This window comes from Chlorocebus sabaeus, chromosome 29 (genome assembly GCF_047675955.1).
Source record: "Chlorocebus sabaeus isolate Y175 chromosome 29, mChlSab1.0.hap1, whole genome shotgun sequence".
Classification (NCBI taxonomy): domain Eukaryota; kingdom Metazoa; phylum Chordata; class Mammalia; order Primates; family Cercopithecidae; genus Chlorocebus; species Chlorocebus sabaeus.
In genome coordinates this window covers 23,271,340-23,296,651 of record NC_132932.1, presented here as the reverse complement: position 1 = coordinate 23,296,651, position 25,312 = coordinate 23,271,340, and the positions used below count along the sequence as shown (strand labels likewise).

The window sequence follows — 25,312 nt, the reverse complement described above, 5'->3', positions numbered from 1 at the left end:
TTTCACCACCACCCTTTGAACTAGGTAGGTCAGGATTATTACCTTCACTCTATAAATAGAGAAAACTGTGACCTAGGAGGGGTAGCGCCCAAGATAGCCAAACAGGAACAGCTCCAGCCTCCAGCTCCCAGCGTGAGTGACACAGAACACAGGTGATTTCTGCATTTTCAACTGAGGTGCAGACCGACACATCACACCTCTCACGGCTGGATACACTCTGAGACAAAGCTTCCAAAGCAAGAATCAGATAGCAACACTTGCTGTTCAGTAATATTCTATCTTCTGCAGTCTCCGTTGCTGATACCCAGGCAAACAGGGTCTGGAGTGGACCTCAAGCAAACTTGAACAGACCTGCAGCTGAGGGTCCTAACTGTTAGAAGGAAAACTAACAACAGAAAGGACACCCACACCAAAACCCCATCAGCACGTCACCATCATCAAAGACCAAAGGCAGATAAAACCGCAAAGATGGGGAAAAAGCAGTGCAGAAAAACTGGAAATTGAAAAAATAGGAGCGCATCTCCCAGGGAACAAAACTGGATGGAGAATGACTTTCACGAGTTCAGAGAAGAAGGCTTCAGTTGATCAAACTTCTCAGAGCTAAAAGAGGAACTACATAACCAGTGCAAAGAAACTAAAAACCTTGAAAAAATAATGGATGAATGCATAACCAGAAAAATCAGTGCAGAGAAGACCATAAAAGAACTGATAGAGATGAAAACCATGACACGAGAACTACGTCACAAATGCACAAGCTTCAGTAACTGACTCAATCAAATGGAAGAAAGATTATCAGTGATTGAAGATCAAATGAATGAAATGAAACAAGATGAGAAATGCAGAGAAAAAAGAGCAAAAAGAAATGAACAAAGCCTCCAAGAAATATGGGATTATGTGAAAAGACCAAATCTACATCTGATTGGTGTGCCTGAAAGTGATGGGGAAAATAGAACCAAATTGGAAAACACTCTGCATGATATCATCCAGGAGAACTTCCCCAACCTAGTAAGGCAGGCCAACATTCAAGTTCAGGAAATACAGAGAACGCCACAAAGATACACCTTGAGAAGAGCAACTCTAAGACACATAATTGTCATATTCACCAAAGTTGAAATGAAGGAAAAAATGTTAAGGGCAGTCACAGAGAAAGGTCGGGTCACCCACAAAGGGAAGCCCATCAGACTAACAGCAGATCTCTTGGCAGAAACTCTACAAGCCAGAAGAGAGTGGGGGCCAATATTCAACATTCTTAAAGAAAAGAATTTTCAACCCAGAATTTCATACCCAGCCAAACTAAGTTTCATAAGTGAAGGAGAAATAAAATCCTTTACAGACAAGCAAATGTTTAGAGATTTTGTCACCACCAGGCCTGCCCTACAAGAGATCCTGAAGGAAGCACTAAACGTGGAAAGGAACAACCAGTACCAGCCATAGCAAAAACATACCAAAATGTAAAGTCCATCGATGCTAGGAAGAAACTGCATCAACTAACGAGTAAAAAAACTAGCTAATATTATAATTACAGGATCAAGTTCACACATAACAATATTAACCTTAAATGTAAATGGACTAAATGGTCCAATTAAAAGACACAGACTGGCAAATTGGATAAAGAGTCAAGACCCATCAGTCTGCTATATTCAGGAGACCCATCTCACATGCAGAGACACACATAGGCTCAAAATAAAGGGATGGAGGAAGATCTACCAAGCAAATGGAAAACAAAAAAAAGCAGGGGTTGCAATCCTAGTCTCTGATAATATAGACTTTAAACCATCAAAGATCAAAAGAGACAAAGAAGGCCATTACATAATGGTAAAGGGATCAATTCATCAGGAACAGCTAACTATCCTAAATATATATGCACCCAATACAGGAGCACCCAGATTCATAAAGCAAGTCCTTAGAGACTTACACTCCCATACAATAATAACGGGAAACTTTAACACCCCACTGTCAACATTAGACAAATCAACAAGTCAGAAAGTTAACAAGGATATCCAGGAATTGAACTCAACTCTGCACCAAGTGGACCTAATAGACATCTACAGAACTCTCCACCCCAAATCAACAGAATATACATTCTTCTCAGCACCACATCGCACTTATTCCAAAATTGACCACATAGTTGGAAGTAAAGCACTCCTCGGCAAATGTAAAAGAACAGAAATTATAACAAACTGTCTCTCACAAGACAGTGCAATCAAACTAGAACTCAGGACTAAGAAACTCAATCAAAACCGTTCAACTACATGGCAACTGAACAACCTGCTCCTGAATGACTACCGGGTACATAATGAAATGAAGGTAGAAATAAAGATGTTCTTTGAAACCAATGAGAACAAAGATACAACATACCAGAATCTCTGGGACACATTTAAAGCAGTGTGTAGAGGGAAATTTATAGCACTAAATGCCCACAAGAGAAAGCAGGAATGATCTAAAATTGACACCCTAACATCACAATCAAAAGAACTAGAGAAGCAAGAGCAAACATACTAAAAAGCTAGCAGAAGGCAAGAAATAACTAAGATCAGAGCAGAACTGAAGGAGATAGAGACACAAAAAACCCTCCAAAAAATCAATGAATCCAGGAGCTGGTTTCTTGAAAAGATCAACAAAATTGATAGACAACTAGCAAGACTAACAGAGAAGAATAAATTGACACAATAAAAAATGATAAAGGGGATATCACCACCGACCCCACAAAAGTACAAACTACCATTGGAGAATACTATAACCACCTCTACGCAAATAAACTAAAAAACCTAGAAGAAATTGATAATTTCTTGGACACTTATACTCTCCCAAGATGAAACCAGGAAGAAATTGAATCCCTGAAGAGACCAATAGCAGGCTCTGAAATTGAGGCAATAATTAATAGCCTACCAACCAAAAAATGTCCAGGACCAGATGGATTCACAGCTGAATTCTACCAGAGGTACAAGGAGGAGCTGGTACCATTCCTTCTGAAACTATTCCAATCAATAGAAAAAGAGGGAATCCTCCCTAACTCATTTTATGAGGCCAACATCATCCTGATACCAAAGCCTGGCAGAGACACAACAAAAAAAGAGAATTTTAGACCAATATCCCTGATGAACATCGATGCAAAAATCCTCAATAAAATACTGGCAAACCGAATCCAGCAGCACATCAAAAAGCTTATCCACCATCATCAAATGGGCTTCATCCCTGGGATGCAAGGCTGGTTCAACATACGCAAATCAATAAACGTAATCCAGCATATAAAAAGAACTAAAGACAAAAACCACATGATTATCTCAATAGATGCAGAAAAGGCCTTTGACAAAATTCAACAGCTCTTCATGCTAAAAACTCTCAATGAATTCGGCATTGATGGAACCTATCTCAAAATAATAAGAGATATATTTATGACAAACCCACAGCCAATATCATACTGAATGGGCAAAAACTGGAAGCATTCCCTTTGAAAACTGGCACAAGACAGGGATGCCCTCTCTCACCACTCCTATTCAACATAGTGTTGGAAGTTCTGGCTAGGGAAATCAGGCAAGAGAAAGAAATAAAGGGTATTCCATTAGGAAAAGAGGAAGTTAAATTGTCCCTGTTTGCAGATGATGTGATTGTACATTTAGAAAAACCCATCATCTCAGCCCAAAATCTCCTTAAGCTGATAAGCAACTTCAGCAAAGTCTCAGGATACAAAATCAATGTGCAAAAATCACAAGCATTCTTATACACCAGTAACAGACAAACAGAGAGCCAAATCATGAATGAACTCCCATTCACAATAGCTTCAAAGAGAATAAAATACTTAGGAATCCAACTTACAAGGAATGTAAAGGACCTCTTCAAGGAGAACTACCAACCACTGTTCAGTGAAATGAAAGAGGACACACACAAATGGAAGAACATACCATGCTCACGGAAAGGAAGAATCAATATTGTGAAAATGGCCATACTGCCCAAAGTAATTTATAGATTCAATGCCATCCCCATTAAGCTACCAATGACCTTCTTCACAGAATTGGAAAAAACTGCTTTAAAGTTCATATGGAACCAAGAAAGACCCTGCATTGCCAAGACAATCCTAAGCCAAAAGAACAAAACTGGAGGCATCACGCTACCTGACTTCAAACTATACTACAAGGCTACAGTAACCAAAACAGCATGGTACTGGCACCAAAACAGAGATATAGACCAATGGAACAGAACAGAGCCTTCAGAAATAATACCACACATCTACAGCCATCTGATCTTTGACAAACCTGTCAAAAACAAGAAATGGGGAAAGGAATCCCTATTTAATAAATGGTGCTGGGAAAATTGGCTAGCCATGAATAGAAAGTTGAAACTGGATCCTTTCCTTACTCCTTATACAAAAATTAATTCAAGATGGATTCGAGACTTAAATGTTAGACCTAAAGTCATAAAAACCCTGGAAGAAAACCTACGTAATACCATTCAGGACATAGGCATGGGCAAGGACTTCATGTCTAAAACACCAAAAGCAATGGCAACAAAAACCAAAATTGACAAATGGGATCTAATTAAACTAAAGAGCTTCTGCACAGCAAAAGAAACTACTGTCAGAGTGAACAGGTAACCTACAGAATGGGAGAAAATTCTTGCAATCTACTCATCTGACAAAGAGCTAATATCCAGAACCTACAAAGAACTCAAACAAATTTACAAGAAAAAAGTAAACAACCCCATCAAAAAGTGGGCAAAGGATATGAACAGACACTTCTCAAAAGAAGACATTCATACAGCCAACAGACACGTGAAAAAATGCTCATCATCACTCGCCATCAGAGAAATACAAATCAAAACCACAATGAGATGGTAATCTCACACCAGTTAGAATGGCAATCATTAAAAAATCAGGAAACAACAGGTGCTGGAGAGGATGAGGAGAAATAGGAACACTTTTACACCGCTGGTGGGACTGTAAACTAGTTCAACCATTGTGGAAAACAGTGTGGCGATTCCTCAAGGATCTAGAACTAGAAATACCATTTGATCCACCCATTCCATTACTGGATATATACTCAAAGGATTATAAATCATGCTGCTATAAAGACACATGCACACGTATGTTTATTGCGGCACTATTCACAATAGCAAAGACTTGGAATCAACCCAAATGTCCATCAGTGACAGACTGGATTAAGAAAATGTGGCACATATATACCATGGAATACTATGAAGCCATAAAAAAGGATGAGTTTGTGTCCTTTGTAGGGACATGGATGCAGCTGGAAACCATCATTCTCAGCAAACTATCACAAGAACAGAAAACCAAACACCACATGTTCTCACTCATAGGTGGGAATTGAACAATGAGATCACTTGGATACAGGAAGGGGAACATCACTCACCGGGGCCTATTGTGGGGAGGGGGTAGGGGGAGGGATAGCATTAGGAGATATACCTAATGTAAATGATGAGTTAATGGGTACAGCACACAACATGGCACATGTGTACATATGTAACAAACCTGCACATTGTGCACATGTACCCTAGAACTTAAAAGTATAATAATAAAAAAAAATACAAAAATACAAAAAAAAAAAAAAAACTGTGACGTAGAAAGTTTTTAGCCACTAGTCCAAAGACACACACTAGGATATGACAGAGCCAAGACTGATTCTCAAAGTAATATGCACTCTATTATAGAATACTGCTTTCTAGTACACATGGGGGACACTGACTGCTTACATTAAATGCTTTCATTCACTTCACATTCTTCCAGTGTCAACACTAAGCTTGCCTAATCCGGCTCAGCTAGGTCCCACATCCCGGCTCAAGACAAGCTAGGGATTCTTGTGTCTTAAAAAGTTTATTTGACATTTAGGGAGCAAAATGCCAAACATTCGTCTGCTTTCCTTTCCCACAGAAGCATTTTTTTCATTTCAGTTAAATTGAAGACAACATTTATTTATGAAATATACTTAATGAGCTTTGCCCTAGGTCACATGCTAGGGAGAACACAAAACAAAAACATAAGCCACTACTGTCATTCAATGAGCTTGTTATCTTATTGGAGATGTAGCTTCTATATGCATGAAACACACCGAACAAGTGTTATCACTGGCATTTGTAGACTTAAAGTGGAAATGCAATGAAGGATGCAGAATTGTTATCCAAGAGTTAAACTGTACAATTGATTAGATGAAGTTAATAAGAATAGATTCCATATCAGCAAGACTTGACTCTAACCTGATAGAGGTAATAAAAGGAAGTGTCAGTCAGTGAAGGTAGCCAGTCTGGGAAGCTGAGAAAAGACGAAAGAGGAGGAGAAGGATAGGAGGAATAGAGAAGAGGAGGATGGAGAGGAGGAGAAGGGAAGAGAAAGTAAAAGAAGAAGGCTGCCACAGTCAACAAATGACAAAAGGCACCCATTTCCCAAACCATCTTGAAAACAAGTTCTCCTTCCCCTCCTGAAACCATGAGGATATTTAAAACATGGGAGCAACTTATGTAGAGAAGCCAGGAATGAAAGATTATCTAATAAACTGAGTATTTTTATGCAAGAGAGAGAGGCCATTATCTACGAGATTATTTATATAATAGGACTGGACCAAGCTTTCATGTGGATCAGACATTTAGACAATTCCCCTCCCCAGTCCTCTCTCCCAATAACCAGCAAGTAGAGACTCAGGAGAAATAATATTGCTGCTACAAGCAAATTTTAAAATTTTATTTTAACTTCATATCCAAGTTGTACTATGAGCTGAGTTTTGTGATTATTTTATATAACAAATGACTGCATTTCTAGCATAAAAATAAATTGTTGGTGGCCACTGCAAACTAGAATTGGCAAACAAGGAATTGTGGAAAAGTGAAATCTCAGATGAATTTAAAGGATGGTGTGATGTAAACAGGAGAAGATTCGGGAAACAACATAACAAAAGAGAAACAGCAGAAATAAATTCGTTATCTATATGGAGCAGTATGCAGCCTTGTCCAGAAAGGGTGAAAGCTGGGAGTTTAAATAAGAGATAAATCTTATCTGAAGACAAGAAGATCCTTGAACGCAAGCGAGGAGATTTGAAAGCATTAAGGATCCACGGAGGGGACTAAAATATAAAAGATGGCATTTTAGGAACAATATAATCATAAGATGGTCTGGAGGTCTGGAGACAGACGTGAGAGGGGGTGACTTTTGCCCAGAGTAGGAGTGATGACAAGGAAAAGAAAAGAACACCTCCAAGAGAAATACTGAATGGAAAATTGTCAGATTTTAGCCATTCACAGGATCCATAATATGAGGGATCCTTCAAGGGTCACATCAAATGTCCCTTCTGTAAAGTCAGGAAGGAGCCCTGGGAGCCCCTTCTGCAAGTATACCAGGCCTCCCTCTGTGCTCATAGAAAAATGTGTTCATGCTACAAAAATATCCTTACCAAATTATGATATACTTATCTTAAAATTATTTTCCCTTTACCTCTTCCAGCATTGCCTTTAATCCTATAAACCCTGGTATAAAAAAAAAAAATGACTCATCAGTGAATTCAGGTATTAGATCTCCCTGCTGACATGCATGACCTCTCTTAGAAATTCTCCATTTGCTCCAAAATACCCCCGATAAAGATAATTCTTTATCTAGGGCTCAGGGGCCAGTTCTGGCTATAAGGATATATGCTAAGTGCTGATCAGTGGGTTATGTCTGAAGACAGCAGTCACCCGGGAGCCAAGGCACTGTACCCAGACATGTTCTGTTCCATATTCTTTCAGGCCCAAAGCCCAAATCTCCATCTCCCAACAGAGTGAACCCGAGGAAAGCCACTGAACCAAAGTCTGAATTCTCCAGGAGGGTGGTGTGGTCTTCGTGGCCTGGGTATGCCTTCTGCTCCTGCCATTTGAGGCATGATCTCCTGCGCACCAGGAGTAGAATTTCTTCATCTTCATCTATGTGCTGTGAATGCATGTCCCTGTTACAACTAGACTTCATAACAAAAGAACATTTGATCTTTTCTTGAGTGCCTGAATTTTTTTTCTTTAGTGTCTTCTGCTGAGGTGGGCAGAATTCTGAAATGCGACTGTCAGAGTCTGTCCTCGTTAAGCCAGATCCATCCCTATGCTAGGGAGCCACCCCAGGCTGCTGGAGTAGTAGAAAACCAATAGCCATGGAGGATTTCCTTTCTCTGACTCCCTTCAGTTGTGTCTCTTTCAGTTAATTCCCTGCCCTTCCCTGATCTTTGGCCCTTGCCAACTAAGATTATGTAGAAGGTCTGCCCTACTGTTCCAGAGTTAGATTTTCTACAATGGTGTCTGCAAGTATAATGTCCCTCCAATACCACAGCAATTCTTGTGCTCATGTGTTACTAAAAGCTACCATGCTTTAGCTACTGCTGTCTGCAGCATCATTTTATTATCTGACAAAGCTTACAGCCTTTCCATACCCATGTATAGTGTAGTAGAGTGGTTAGGAGTGCACTTTCTGAAACCTGACTGTCTGAGGTTAAATTCAGTTCTGTGACCTTGGGCAGGTTATTTAAATCTCCTCTGTAAATGTGGAAATAAAAACAGCACTTACTTCCCAGGGTTAGTGTGAGGATTACATTAATTTATTCATGAAATGGCACTTAGAATAATGCCTAGCATTCAGGAAGTACTTAATAAGTATGAGCTATTATTATTATTTGGGTTAAGTGTGAGGAAGTCAACACATATAGACAATAGCCCATGGTCCTAAGGCTGAGAGTCTGAGCCTACAGACATTCCCATGGAGAAACAGAACTTTTAGCAATCTCTGGAATATGATACAGTGTTAGATCTCCAAGGCTCACTGACAGAAACACCTCCTTCTCCATATAGCAGACTTCTCTGATAGAGACTGAGTTTGGCCATTGATGATGACATCTCTTGGATGGGACTGAAAAGACCCTGCCATCCCTTAATACAGGGCTTTTACGGTACTGGAAGTATAGGTGTAGGCATGTTTGAATCAGGGGGCAAGTCTCCCTCAAAAGAGCTCCTCATCTTAGAATCACTAAAGGCAACTTCCTTCAAAAGAGTGAGTGACCATCCCCATTTCCAGGTAAAATGAAATTCACTAACCACTGAACTAGTGTAGCCAGTCTTCAGTAAGGCATTGAATGGCAGTGAGAAGGCAGTGAGAAGTAACAGCAGGGGTATGTTCATCAGAACTTGGTCCTCTCTCCACTTGAGGTGGGGTGGGTTGCAGAGTGGTCCCCACTCCTGCTCTTTAGAGTGGATGATGGTGAGGTGGATGTTTTGAGCCCCCAGTTAATAAAGCAGGAAGCAGCTCAAATAATTATATGGAAAAAAAAGGTGTAACCATATGCATACTCCAAGTTCATTGTGGTTATATCCACTTATGGCACTCAACATGTTTGCAATGTTTCCATAGTATATTCAGGAATATACTTGTATAATCTCTCCTGTATAAGAATGGACTCTTATAGATTATCAACACTGAAGCTGGGGCTGCATTTATGTACCTCTGGTTTGCAACACAGTTTGGGCATGCACAGCTACAGATACTGTGGCACATGGAGACAAAGTGATGCTCTGGACACTTCCACTGCCACAACTTTCCATTATTTCGCAAATAAGGAATTTTGTTGGAAATTCTGAGTTTGCAATGACAAGCGTAGCAACTGATGCTATATTCTTATGAAACCTCTCTTAGGACTCTCTAAGGATTCCAACTCTGAGAACTAAAAAGGGCAGCATTTGCTTCTCCACCTCCTTCCTACCCTACCCCAAGCACCTATTTCTTACTAGCCTAGAAAGATTTCTGCTGCATTCTCCCAGAGGGACCATAAATTAGAGACCACAGGTAACCCCCAAGGCACACAGAGCTTCAGGGGCATTATATCTTCACTCAAGTACACCAAAGTACTAACCATTGCACCTAATGTGCACTAATTTTAGTAGATTACATTTTATGTCTGTACTGTGCAGCATAATACTCTAACACTTGTGTTGATAATAGGTTCCTTTTTGGAATTAGCTACAGCAGAGTGATACACACAGCGAGAAACTCTAGAATGAGATCCCAAAATATAACACCTTGATCTGGGGTTTAAAATGAAGGTTCTAAGTAGTTTCACAAATTATTGCTGGAAATCATACTGTTTTGAAATTTGTTCTTGAAAGACAAGGAAATTGTCAGACCAAAGAAAACTTTAGCTATCCCATTGTGGTGGGCAAAATATCTTGTGGGCACCACCTTGGCCCACAAGATATCCATGACCTAACCCCTGGAACCTGTCACTGTGTTACCTTACATGGCAAAAGGATCTTTGCACATATAACTAAAGTTAGAGACCTTGAGACAAAGAAATTATCTAGGATTATCCAGGTGGGAGAACAATGCTCAACTGTGGTCACAGGAAGACATGACTGCAGAAAAAACGTTCAGGCCGGGTGCGGTGGCTCATGCCTATAATTCCAGCACTTTGGGAGGCCGAAGCAGGTGGATCACTTGAGGTCAGGAATTCGAGACCAGCCTGGACGATATGGTGAAACCCTGTCTCTACTAAAAATACAAAAACTAGCTGGGCATGGTAGTTAGCATCTGTAATCCCAGCTACTCAGGAGGCTGAGGCAGGAGAATCGCTTGAACCCGGGAGGCAGAGGTTGCAGTGAGCTGAGATCGTGCCACCGCACTCCAGCCTGGGCGACAGAGCAAGACTCAGTCTCAAAAAAAAAAAAAAAAAAAAGAAAAAAAAAGAAAAGGAGAAATGTTCAAACAGACGTAATGTTGCTGGCTTTGAAGACTGAAGAAGGAATCACAAGCCAAGGAATATGGGTAGCCTCTAGAAGCTGGGAAAAAAAGGAAATTAATTTTTCCCTAGGCCTCCAGAATGATATAGCCCTGCCTATATGTTAATTTTAGCCCAGTAAGACCTGTGTCAGACTTCTGGCTGTCAGAACCATAAGGTACTACATTTGTCTTGTTTTAAGCCACTATGTTTATAGTAATATATTACTGCAGCAATAAAAACAACTAATGCACCCATGAAAAAGGTGGTAGATCTAAAAGCCTCATGGATAAAACTCTGAGGTTGCTAATGCACCCACACGCTTGTTTAAAAGGAAGGCTAGACTACGTTGGCACTGACATGCTTGCCTTTGTGTTCAGGTCTCTGTCTCTCCCTCCTACATGCCCCACCTGGACTTCCAGTTCAGTTAATTCAGCATTCACAAGCAGGTGTGTCGCTCAACATCAAGCGTGATTCAATTCAAATCACCAGAGATGGAAGCCATTTGTGTAGTGCTCCAAAATCCCTCCGAGGACTCATGTGATAAAAATCTGGTTACTTCTGGCTAAGTGATATTTGAGTTTGAGTGCCCCAGTAAATAAGCATCCATTTTTTCCCATTCAAGTTGGGAACCAGTGGAGAGATACAGATAGAAATGTCAGCTTGATCGTTGATAGAAACGGACTGCAAATACGGCTTGAGCTCTCAGTCAAAAGGTGTTGCTAAAGACTGCCAGCTTTCTACTCCCACAGAACTTGGGGGCCTACCCACCAAGAAAAAGCTTGATCCGTAGATTAGAAACCCTTAGCCAGGACTGATATCTCACACTGACTTGGGACAGAGAAAGAAGAAAGAGAGACAAAGCCCCAGTAATTGATCTTTTAAAATAAATCAGTTACAGCCAATTGAGAAAAGTGGCTAAAAATAAATCAATCTGATTTAAATGAGATCTCCAGATTCTCAGAATTTCCTTTTAATTCCTGTCATTTTTATTTGGGTCTGTACCACCAATGAGGGAAATGTTTTTAAAATTTTTAATAAACATATAAAATGTCATGGTTAGTGACTGCCTGGGGCCAACACATAGTCAGTAAAAGAATTTACCAAGACAGTAATAAGTCTGGAAAGGCAGATTTATTTAAAGAAAAGGGGAGATACACTGCCAGCGAGCAATGGGCAATACAGCAGAGGGAAGGCTGTCTGCTGTCTGCAAAGAGGCAGGGACTGGAGGGGAGTTTTTTAGGTCTTGTTACTTGGGCTTAATGTTTGCAGACAGGATGCTATAGGTGCAGGTGGGCTTTGATTGGGATGCTTGTAACAGGATGCTTGGGTGCTAGTGAGCCATTTGCAGTTGACCCTATTTCTCAGAACATTTGTTCCTCTCTACCCCCTACTTCTGTTTCTGCCAGCTAAGCTCATTTTTCAGTTTTCTTTCAACTCCTTAGGGCTCCACAAATTGCACATATTTATGGGGTACAACTTGATATTTCAATACATGTATACATTATATAATGAACAAATTAGGGTAATTAGCATGTTTACCACCTCAAAAATTTATCATTTCTTTGTGGTAGGAACACTGAAGATCCTCTCTTCTGGCTAAATTGAGATATACAATGTCTTACTGTTTACTATAGTTACTCTACTGTGCAATAGGACACCAAAAATCATCCTTCCTTCCTAGCTGTAACTTTCTTGACTAACCTCTCCCAATCTCTACCTGCCCCCTGCCCTCCCCAGTCTCTGGTAACCACTGTTCTATTGCCTACTTTTATGACATCAAGTTTTTTTTTTTGGATTCCACATATGAATGAGATTATGTGGTATTTGTCTTTCTCTGCTTGGATTATTTCACTTAACGTAATATCCCCTAGATTCATCCATGTCACAAATGACAACATCTCCTTGTTTTTATGGCTGCATAGTATTTCATTGTGTATATATACCACATTTTCTTTCTCCATTCATTCATTGTTGGACACTTAAGTTGATTCTATTGAATAGTGCTAGAATAAACATGTGAGTGAGGATGTCTCTGTGATACACTGATTTCATTTCCTCTGAATATATACCCAGTAACAGGATTGCTGGATCATATGGTAGTTCTATTTTTAATATTTTGAGGAACTCCATACTATTTTCCACAAACGATGAACTAATTTACATTCCCACTAATAGCATATAAGGGTTCCCTTTTCTCCACATCCTTGGAAACACTTGTGTCTTTTGTCTTTGTGATAATAATCACTTTAAGTGGAATGTGGTGATATAGTGGTTTTGATTTGTATTTCTCTGATGATTAGTGATGTTAAGCATTTTTCCATACACCTGGGTTGGTATTTATGTCTTCTATTGAGAAATGTTCATTAAGGCCTTTTGCCATTTTTAAATCAAATTATTTGTTCTGGGTTTTTTTGCTACTGAGTTGTTTGAATTCCTTATATATTCTAGATATTATTTCCTTGTCCAGCTGTCTAGTTTGCAAATATTTTCCCCCATTCTATAGGTTGTCTCTTTACTCTTGATTGTGTCCTTTGATGTACATAAGCTTTTCAGTTTAATATAATCCCATTTGTCTATTTTTGTTTTTATTGTCTGTGCTTTTGAGATCGTATTTTAAAAATCCTTACCTAGTCCAATGTCATGAAGCATTTCCTCTGTTTTTGTCTATCAGTTTCCTATTTTCAAGTCTTACATGTACATCTTCACTTCATTTTTAGTTGGATTTTGTACATGGTGAGAGATAGGGGTCCAGTTTTATTCTTCTGCATATAGATATCCAATTTTCCCCACACCATTTATTGAAGACACTGTCCTTTCCCCAGTGTGTATTCTTGGCACCCTTATTGAAAATCAGTTGGCTGTAGATATGTGGAATTATTTCTGGACTCTCTATTCTGTGCCATTGATCTATGTGTATTTTTACACCAATGCCATGCTGTTTTAGTTACTATCACTTTCTCATGTCAGGTAATGGTACGCCTCCAGTTTTGATTTTTGTGTGTTTGTTTGTTTTTAATCAAGATTGCTTTGGGTGTTCAGAGTCTTTTTGTGATTCTATACAAGTTTTAGGATTTTTTTTTTTCTGTGAAGAATGTCACTGGAATTTTAACAGGGATTGTATTAAATCTGTGTATCACTTTGGATAGTAAGGACATTTTAACAATGTGAATTTTTCCAATCCATGAACACCTCTTTTTGCATCCTCTTTAATTTCTTTCATTAATGTTTTGTGTAGTTTATTTATTTATATATTGAGATAGAGTCTCACACTGTCACCCAGGCTGGAGTGCAATGGCGCAATCTCAACTCACTGCAACCCCCACCTCCTGGGTTCAAGTGACTCTCCTGCCTCAGCTTTCCAAGTAGCTGGGATTACAGGTGCCTGCCACCACGCCAAGCTAATTTTTTTGTATTTTTAGTAGAGACAGGGTTTCACTATGTTGGCCAGGCTGGTCTCGAATTCCTGACCTCGTGATCCACCCACCTCAGCCTCCCAAAGTGCTGGGATTACAGACGTGAGCCACCACGCCTGGCCATTAATGTTTTATAATTTTTAATGTACAGATTTTTTACCTTCTTGGTTAAATTTACTCCTGAGTATATTACTTTTTGTAGCTATTATAAATGTGGCTATTGTAAATTCAAATGATTTCATTACATTTTTTATCTGTATTCTTCTGTATCTTGCAAGTTTCCCTAAGATCACTACTTTGATTTCTTTTTAAGCCATTTTGTAAGTTTCCTTTTCTTTGGGGTTTATTACTGGAGAATTACATTCATTTGAAGGTGTCATGTTTCTTTGCTTTCTCAAGTTTCTTGTGTATCTACTTTGTTTTGTTTTTTGCTTGTTTGTTTGAGATGGAATCTGGCTCTGTCACCCAGGCTGGAGAGCAGTGGTGTGATCTTAGCTCACTGAAACCTCTGCTTCTCAGGTTCAAGAGATTCTCCTGCCTCACCTCCCAAGTAGCTGGGATTACAAGTGTGTGCCACCACATCCAGCTGATTTTTGTATTTTTTGTAGAGATAGGGTTTCACCATGTTGGCTACGCTGGTCTTAAACTCCTGACTTCAAGTTATCTGCCCGCCACAGCCTCCCAATGTGCTGGGATTACAGGCATGAGCCACCACACCTAGCCTTGTGCATCTACTTTGATATCTGTGCATCTGCTGAATCCGTTTCTGCTTCCAATTTTACAGAGTAGCTTTTATAAGGAAAGACTTTTTCCTACAGATGTGTCCTACGGTGTCAGTTGAGTAGTGTGAATTCACACTGGTTCTGGGTGGACACAGTCGTTGGGTCTCCATATAGCTTCATCAGGTATAATCCATGTAGTAATATCTGTGAGTGCCACAATGGCCTAGACTGCAGGAGTTTAGGGCAGTAGTGGTGCAGCTTTGCCACAGAAAGGGCCACCAGGCTGGTTCTTAAGCTGGAGGTGCATGCACAACTGTGCAGGATCACCTGTTCCTTGCAGGGAAGGGTGTCATGTGGACTTGGATGCAAGGGTCATCACCATTTCACTGGGCCTAGGTTCTAAACAGCTGGGGTTGTGGTGCTGCAGTCATCTGTGTGAGCGTGTAAGAATGACAGTGGAGTCTCAGGGATGGAAAGATCAGTGGTTACTGTTCCCCAGCGTAGAGCACACTCTAGCAGTGGCTCCAGTTTCAAGGTGTCACTGTGCCATAACAGCCCGGGTCATGGGAGGTGGGCAGTGTACAATGTGAGCTCCTACTGTGAAACAATGCCGCTGTGGGAACTCCAGACAGCTCCCCCAAGGGCCTGTGAGGACTGCCACATTCACCTGTAGCAAGGACTACCTGTATCTGTACTGGTAACAGGGGCTGCTGGGGGCTCCCTACTTACCTGACAGAGGAGATGGAGTAGTAGAGGCAGAGTACTTCGCCCTTCTCTCTATGCTGCTATCCTGAGTTACTGTTTGCCACAGGGATTCTGCCATTCCCTTGCTATACTGCAGTGCTCTCCCTCAGACACTCTAGTCTAATTGTAGTTGTTTATTTGTTGTTTTGGTCTTTTTGTGTACGAGGAGGTAAGTGCCAAGTACCTCTAGTTAGCCTCTTACTGATAACCAGGAAATGCTTTGAATGGAAAATAGAATGGATTCTTTCTGGTGTTTATTTTTTATTTTCAATTTTTTTTTTTTTTTTTTTTGAGACAGAGTCTCACTCTGTTGCCCAGGCTGGAGTGCAGTGGTGTGATCTCGGCTCACTGCAACCTCCACCTCCCAGGTTCAAGCAATTCTCCTGCCTCAGCCTCCCAAGTAGCTAGGATTACAAGCACGCACCATCAAGTCCAGCTAAGTTTGTATTTTTAGTAGAGACGGGGTTTCACCATATTGGCCAGGTTGGTCTCGAACTTTTAACCTAAAGTGATCTGCCTGCCTTGGCCTCCCAAAGTGCTAGGATTACAGGCATGAGCCTTATTTTCAAATTTCTAAAGCAAGATATTTGAATTTTTATTTTTAGTGTTGACTGATGTAAAATAAGAGTAGGGTTTTGTATATTTTTGTGTGATTTGCTGATGAGTCACCTACAGTATTCCTTGACACTGAGGTAGAAATAACAACAGACCAGTTCAAGTAAGTCTACTCTTCCTATGTGACCTTCAAAAAATAATTTTACCTTGCTCAGCTTCAGTCCTCTCACTTGCAAAAGAGAAATAACCGGACCTTGCCTGCCTAGAGACAGTGCGAAGGTCAGGTAAGATAATGAACATAAAAGCAGATATTATGTATTGTTTCTATGACTTCAGAAATTATTAAATACTTAACAAATTAGATCACGAATGTGATATGGCCTAAAAAGGTAGTATAAATGGAAGATATTTGATATACATAATCTGTTGTCAATTAAATAAATACTTAAATTTTCCACAAAGGGTATTAAGAGACCATTCGTTTTAGAGTACACATTGGAATATTGTAACTTAAAACAAGAACATATTGTATTGGATAAAATATTTTTATTTTAGGACTTACATGATTGCTGCATGTCTTGTACCGAATGTTCTGCCCTTCACAATTCCTAAAGGAAAAAAGAAAGAAGAAAGAAGAAATCATGATTTCATAGAAGAGGCAGCATTTAAAAAAAAAAAAAAAATCAAATACAAGGCATTGGTTCCCTGTAAAACTTTCACTAATGCACATTACCCCAAAGATTCAAAGTTTAATTCTAAGAAACTAATTTTCAAGGATTGGGGGCCAAGAAGTCTTGTGGAAGTGTCACATTAAATGAAGAATGAATTCTTTAGATAACAGTAGTACTCACATGCAATTCTTACCCAAGGGCCCGTATAACCATTACAATTAATGTACAATATGTGTGTGTCTCATGTGTGAATATGTGTATTCTTTTCTATAATGAAAAGGGAAAAGCTACATGCAGAAGCATTTGTGTAGCATGTTTCCACTAGGACATTTCTCTTCCCTTACTGAAGCAACTCAAGTTAGCAGGACACTCACTGTCTTCCTTTAACTAGTACAACAGTGTCTGTTAGAAACTTGCTTGAAGTAATGCTTCCTTTTTTTTTTTTTTTTTTTTTTTTTTTTTTGAGACAGAGTCTTATTCTGTCTCCCAGGCTGAAGTGCAATGGCTTGATCTCAGCTCACTGCAACCTCCGTCTCCCAGGTTCAAGCAATTCTCCAGCCTCAGCCTCCAGAGTAGCTGGGATTGCATGTGCACACCCCCATACCTGGCTAATTTTTGTTTTTTTAGTAGAGATGGGGTTACACCATGTTGGCTAGGCTGGTTTCGAACTCCTGGCCTCAAGTGATCCACCCGCCCCAGCCTCTCAAAGTGGGGGGATTACAGGCGTGAGCTACTGTACTCAGCCTATTTTATTTCAATCATTGACCTTACCAAATGGGATTATACAAAGTCATGTTGGAACAGCATTCTTGGGATGCTAATACTGGAAAGTTTGAGAATTTTCCAGGGATGACCACCACATAACCTATCTTCCCCCACAGCCACTAGCTCTGGGACCCCGCCACTCATTTTCCAGGCAGTTTTCCTTTGGGAGACTGGAATTCCATCCAACAGGTACTTCCCTTAGTCCAGTGCTTGTCCGTCTATATTTTACATAAACTCCTTAAAGATATCTAATCTATTCATGGCACTTTTCCCAATTTTTCAATGGAGTTACATATTTTTTCCCTTTATGTTTTCCTGGTGAATTCAATGGCAAATTTGGAACCAGGAAAGCTAAACACAGGCTTAAATAATCATTTTGAATTAAAAGTCAATAGATACTATTTCAATTGTTACTAAAATATTTATTTCTATGGGAACAAAATAACTTTAAAGTGGATAGGAGGTCATTTCTTTACCACTATGATTTAAATATGAGCCTCTATGAAATGATTGATAGAGTCAGCAATGTTAAACTCACTGCATATACTTTCTGATGCTTCCATTTTTCTTGATTACAAAAGGAATAAGTGGAAACCAGTAATATGCCAGGAAGTATAGAGGTAGTCATTCAAAATTCTATCACCAAGAACTTTATTCTTTTGTCATTTAACCCTCCATTGTTTCTGCTAGTTACAGGATTGAAAATCATACTGTTAATTCATCCTAGTATTTGTTTTAATCTAATATTATAAGCATTTTCTCATTTCATTGATAATTCTTTGGAAAAATTATTTTAATGATTACATCACAGTCCATTATACAAACATTAGTTTTGTAGCTGTAAATTTAAAACTTTTAAAATTGTGACAAAATACACATAACATAAAACTTACCATCCTAACCACTTTTAAGTGTGTGGTTCAGTGTTTAAGTATGTTCACATTGCTATGCCAATATTACCTTTTGTGATTACACTGCTTCTCTTTTTCCCTACTTAAAAACTGACATATATTAAAATTCTATTTGGTACGTATACAATTTTAAGAGTTTTGACAAACCCATACAATTGTGTCACTACTACCACAAGGAATATTTGGAACAGTTCCATCACCCCAAAAATGCCCTCAGGTTGCCCCTGTATAGTCAGCCTCTTCCCCCACCCTCAGCTCCTGGCAACCACTGGCTGGTTTTGTCCCTATAATTTGTCTTTTCCAAAATGTTATATAAATGGAATCACACCATATGTAGCTTTTTGAGACTGGCTCTTTTTAGCATAATATATTTGAAAATCATTCTTGTGGTTGCAGGTATCTAGTTTGCACTTTTTAAATTGCTGAGTGGTATTCTATTGCACAAATGTACAACTGTTTATTCACTCACCAGGTAATATTTGAGTTGTTTTTAATTTTGGGTAAGTATGAAAAAATGCTATAAACATTCACATGGAGGTTTTATGCTAACAAAGCTTTTCATTTCTCGGGTAAATACCTAGAAGTGGGATTTCTGAGTCCATTCTTTTTTATATAATATAAGATTTATTTGGTAAACATCTTTAGGTTTTCATTTTTGTCCATACATACAATACATACTTAGAAGTATTTTAAATCCCAGTCCTTTCATAATATGAATTTTTTCATGTATGAGTTTTTAACTCTTGGCTGGCTAAATATTATTTAATTAGTTGGATGTATGGCTGGCATATGATTAAATCTTTGCCTTTCATACAGGAAAGGCAATGCTGCATGATACGGTATTACTTGTTACATGATCCTTTTTTCTCAAAGCTGTAAACACACTTCATTGACCCTTGACATTTAGACTTGCAGAAGAGAAATATGATTATTCCTTTGCTTGTGTGTTTTATGTTTCTGCCTGAAAGGTTATAGTACTCTTGTTTTGTTGTGTTAGTATTTGATATAAAAGTTAAGTTACAATCAGGATGTATCCAGTCATGTGTTTCATCAGTCTTTACTGCAAATGGTGAGCCTTTTTGAATGGAATACTCAAGGTCTTTATTTACAATGCTGCTGATTATTCTCAGATTATGATTTTGATTACTGCTCTTGTTCCATAAATGCCTATAATTGTGAGGTTGGAGCTCCTTCTCTCTGCATCTATTATTTCTTCATTAATCCATCTATGATTTCCTCATATATATAAATATATATATATCTCATTTCATTGACCTTTTCTTGTGCTTATAAGAAATCTTCTACAGATATTCCTCCACACTACTGGTTTTAATTTTCTGTAGTGGTTATTTTCTATTTTACTGTGTCCGGTGAACTTTTAATATTAACTTCCACACTTTTTCCTTTGCAGTTTTTCTCAAACTCTCCCTCCTCCATTTCCATTTCATACCATCTTCACCTTAAACTTTCTGTTCCAACTGCAACTTGTACCCATTGTCTCCTCTCATCTTGTTTTTGAGGTGGTATAATCCCTAATTAGATTTAGAAGGCTTTGGGAGAAGGACATTTTGGAGTGAAAAGAACAGCATTATAGCTGCCTCCAAAAGCATTACCTAACTTGTAGTTAAATCATATTTAGGTAGATGTGCTTTCGTGATTTGTGGTTCAGAACATCTTCCCAGATTATCACAATGGGTTGGCTGTGTCTTAATATTTTGCAGCACTGCATATTTCTGTTTTTAAAATTTTGTCATAGGTATTTTATTCTTAAATTTATTAAAATCTTGCTAAGAGTACATCAAATTTTAATCATTCAAGCAGCACCAAACTGGGAGGCTGGTAGAAAAAAATATATTGGTGTGGAGAAGTCTTTCTCTTGGTCAAGGAGAAAATGACTCCATTCTACTGGGAAACAACAGCTACGCCTATGGAAAAGGTCATTCACTTACATGGCCTACTTCATTTTGCTTTTTATGTATGAACAAAAGAAGAAAATAAATAATAGGAAAAGTGAAGAAGTAATTGAAATTACTCTCTTATTTTGGAAAAGCCCCAGTTGAGGGAAGTTGCTAATAGATTAGTGAAGTGATAACCAAAAAGCTTTTTGTACCATGCTGACTTGCACCTCTAAAAAGCATTTGATGCTAATTTCAAAGGAACAAGCAAATTAGAGAGTCACAGGTTAAAAAAATATATTTGAATTGATGGGAATACTGGAATACAAAAATTGTTGAAACTTAATAAAAATGGCATTTTCTTTAAACATTTTCAGAAATAATTTTTAGATGCATTTTTAGTAGTTGCTTAATTTTAGCTATTTATATTAAAAACTGTTCTTGTAAAAAGAAACTTAAAACTAAAAGGTAAGGAACAAATATATCAAAGGTATCTTATGGCTGTGTCTCAGGCCTTCAGTGTAGACCACGTGTATAGCAACGGCCTAAACTCCATTGCCACCTGCTGTGTCCTAATTGTAAGCTGAGTTTCCAGGAGTCACTAATTTGCATCTTGAGTGTTGAGCCTTAAAATATAAACCTAAAAAGTATGTACAACTCTACTACAAATCCCACTACAATTGCAGCATGGTGATATGAAAAAGAGAGCATTTTATGTCATGAATTTTCAAAACATAATGCACCATTTTAGACTCAGTCTTCCTTCAACAATGTCTTACGGTGATCCTACTATCTACCAGGATATGGATATAAAGATTCAGGGAGATTACTTCTCTATTTCCTTTATAAGTCAGTAGCAAGGTTTTTTTTTAAAACCCAACCACCTGGTGACCATTTTTAACAATCTATTTTACTTTGTCCAAGCTAATACATAGTAAACTCAGTGACTGGCCTCTACTGATGTGGCTTGCTTTGGTTACAATTTAGTATGAAAACGAATGACTACTTCATGAAACAGGCATAAAATGAAATGCAAGTTATTTTAAAGTTAAGGACATTGGAATCCTAATTCCCCAAGCAGGAACCTGCCAGCTTATTCTGGAATAATTCCTTTGGGCCAAAGCAACTAAGCTGCAGAAATATTACTTACAAGTTTTAAATTTCATTGTCATTAGTATATGCAAGAGCTAATGGTTATCAAGAGTATTTGAAAATTCAAGAACATCATTTCACAATTATGTATTTTCTATCCATTACAACATTCATAACACTCTGTATTGAAGAGTTTTGAAGTCATAAATTTATGAATATATAAAAAACATATGTTGATTCCACATGAGGATATATTAAAAACATTAATAAAATTTCCCTGGAGTTCATAGCACTATAATTTATTATATTCATTTGATGATATATTGACTCAAATACTGGTGTCATAAAGCCTGAGAAGTATGTGTTTTGAAGAATAAAAATATATTAATTTTTAAAATAGTATTTAACTTAAACCTGTGTTTCCCATGATTGGCACTTAACTAGAATATCAAGTTACACACTTCTGCAAGAGAAAGAGACATTCTGGCTGGCATATGGTTTGCAGTGCAAAAGAACTGACTATTTAAAGTAATCAAATTCTGAAATAACTTTATCCACAAGAAATATATAAGCAAAATAGCTACATTTGCTATTTTCCTAAATCATGAATGCCCTAAATCATGAATTTGAAGAAGCACACTGATAAAAGGGAAGGCACTGAAATGCTTTCTAAAGCTTTGGGATGGCTTTCAGCTTGGTTTTATATGTAATCACCTCCATATTCCTCTTCCAAGAAAAACTGACCACAAGTATTCAGTATTTATGAAGACTTAATAAGTCTCCAAGGCAGTTCAAGGATAAAGAGACCTGATAAGCATTCCAAGGGAAGTAGGTTTCCTTCTTTAAAATCCCAGAGTACTTCCAAAACGACAGTGAAAGTTCTTAACATGGGAATGGGTCAGGAATGATTAAGGTTTGCAGCTGCTTAAAATGTGGGGAGCAAGAATGAGTGAATTATTAAAGAACCTGCTACCATGCTTTTGAATTAAACTAATTTCATTATAGCCAAAAAGTGGTGTTACTGTCCCTGTTTCTTAGACATGGAAAAAGTGGGTGTGCCACAGGCCTGATCCTATGCCAGGAACCAAGCTGGGAGAGCACATGCAATGACATGCATTTATCTTACTTCTGAAATACCACAGAACCTATTATTCTCTCAATATATGCACACATATGCACAAATACATATATGCATATTTGATTTAGGATGTTTTCTACCCTCAGATACCTGTTTAAATTAGATGAGCTCAGGGACCAGGCAAATTTGGAGATTCTCAGGCCTAAAAGCAAATTTCAGAATGTAGGCTAAGGTTTGTGTAGAAATAGACTAAAGAATGCTATATTAGTCCTAAGAAATGAAAAAGTTAAGCAAATCCTACATCAGAAATAGGAGAGGTAACTGAGTAAATGGAATCATAATGTACAAAAAAAACTTCTGTAGTTTTTTTTCTTTCTCTGAAAACTGTTTTTGAGACTATCCATGTTAACAGATGTAACTCTATAATTCATTCACTTTTAGAGATCTGTAGGAATCCCAGTTATAAATATACCAAATTTATTTATCAATTCTCTTTATTCTTCATTGATCAATTTTCCTAAATGTTGATGAAGATTGTTCCAAATCTTCATTTGGAAGTTGGTTTCAAATTTTAAACTGCACCCACAGTTCTGCAATGAGCAATCTTATATCACCATGTTAGGCATATTTACACGTTTCTCTGGGATATATACTTGAGCAGGGTTGTTCTGTTCTGGGTATTTACAGCATCACTATTACCAGATATTGACAAATTGCTCTCTAACATGGGCATACCAATTTTCACCCTCATTACCAGTACAGGAAGGTTCCTATTTTTATACATCTAGGTAAATATTTCACATTTTAAAACTTTTTAATTTTTTCCCAATATGAAGAATGTGAAATATGTCATTTCATATTCTTTTTCTTTTTGGGGTAGACAGAGTCTTGCTGTCTCACCCAGGCTGGAGTGCAGCGGTACAATCTCAGCTCACTGCAACCTCCTGGGCTCAAGTGATTCTTGTATCTCTGCTTTCCGAGTATCTGGGATTACAGGCATGTGCTACCACGTCAGGTTAATTTTTGTATTTTTTAGAAAAGGGGTTTCATCACGCTGGTCTCAAACTCCTGACCTCAAGTGATCCACCCATCGCAGCCTCCCAAAGTGCTGGGATTACAAGTGTAAGCCACCACACCCAATCTCATTTCATATGCTTTTGCAGGTTTTTGTCAGTGAAATTATTATTTTCATTTGTTTTTTACCATGCAGATTCATCTTCTGTGAATTTCCTGTTCATATTCTTTGCTCACTTTTCTACTAGGCTCTTTTTGCTTCTATTTTATTGGTAAGTAGAAGTTACTTAATATTTCAAATACTAGTCGTTTATTAGTTATATTCATTGTCCAGATTTTCTCCCACTCTATGGCTTGTCTTTTCTTTAGGTTTATATTTTTGTGATACAGATGTACATTTTTATTGTGCTTGAATTTGTCTATATTTTCCTTTGTAACTCAAACTTTTTGTATCTTAGGGAATATTTCACTATCTAGAAATCACAAAGATAATCTTCTGTATTTCTTTATAAATGTTTCCAGACATTGCTTTTTACAAGTAGAGATTAATGCACTTGGAATTTATTCTTTACATGAATTGATATGTTCTAATATTTTCCTTTGACTATTGATAATCATATCTGAGCACCATGTATTGAATACCCCTCCTTCCTGCACTGATTTACAGGGCCACTTTCAATATGTACCAAACTTCCACATACGCATATATCTGTTTCTGGGCTCTCAATTTTGCCCCACTTGCTATTCCTGCCTATGCCATTAGTATAGTTAAAAGAAACATTTTAATTGTCTGTGCAAGTCCCCTATTTTGTTCTTTTTCAAAATTATTTTCATTTCTTTGCACTCCTATATGATACTTAGAATTGAAATTATGCTTATAGATTAACAAAGGGAAAAATTGGCATGTTTATGATGTTGAGATTTCCTATCTATGAACATATTGTATCTCTCCTTTTATTTAGGTAAGCTTCTAAATCTTCCATAAAAGTATTACACATTTTTTATTGAATTTATTACAACATACCATATATTTTGCTAGCAGTGCCTTTTGAAATTTTACTTTCTACTTAAGTTTTTGGTACTGTGTAAGAGCACAGTCATTTGTGCATTAATTTGTTTTCAGTAATCTTTACTGAATTATTTTATTAGTTTTATTATTTGATGTACAAGTACCTTGGATTTTTCTATCTGCACAATTTAGTAGTCTCTGAATAATGAGAGTTATCCTTCTATTTCATTTTTTTTTTCTAGCCTTACTACACTGACTAGGACCTCAAATACAATAATGAATACAAACAATGACAGTGGGCATTCTTATCTCTCACCTAATGTTAGGGAGAATGTGGTAACATTTTACTATCAAGATTATCTACTGTACATTAAGAGTGTATTCCTTTATTCCTAGTTTGCTGATATTTTTCAATTAAGAGTAAGTATTCATTTTATCAAGTGCTACTTTTGCATCAATATAGATAACTGTATGGCTTTTCTCTCGTATATCATCAATGTTTTGCCTCCTGGTGCTTACTCCTCCCAAGTATTTTCCTTGTGTGTTACCAGTTTTAGGATTGCAAGTTTGTCAATTAGCATGGCTCTATTGACAGGAATCCTATGCAGCCGGTTGGTGGCCTGACTCTCAGATCTTTCACTGCTGCTATAACCTCAAGGATATCACAGGCTACAAGATCACTTTCCATATTAATTTCCCAAGTAAATGTTTCCACA

General features: G+C 37.9%; 1 protein-coding gene across 12 annotated transcripts in view; it reads right to left on the bottom strand.

Annotated features, from left to right (window-relative positions):
- The window catches only part of ADAMTSL3 (ADAMTS like 3), a 402,196-nt gene that overhangs the window by 234,133 nt on the left and 142,751 nt on the right, over nt 1-25,312 (bottom strand). For all 12 annotated transcript variants that reach the window (XM_007990199.3, XM_007990200.3, XM_037987797.2 and 9 more), the window contains one exon: nt 16,724-16,769. In XM_007990199.3, the coding sequence (XP_007988390.3) occupies nt 16,724-16,769 (46 nt within the window). The remainder of the gene's footprint in view (nt 1-16,723; nt 16,770-25,312) is intronic.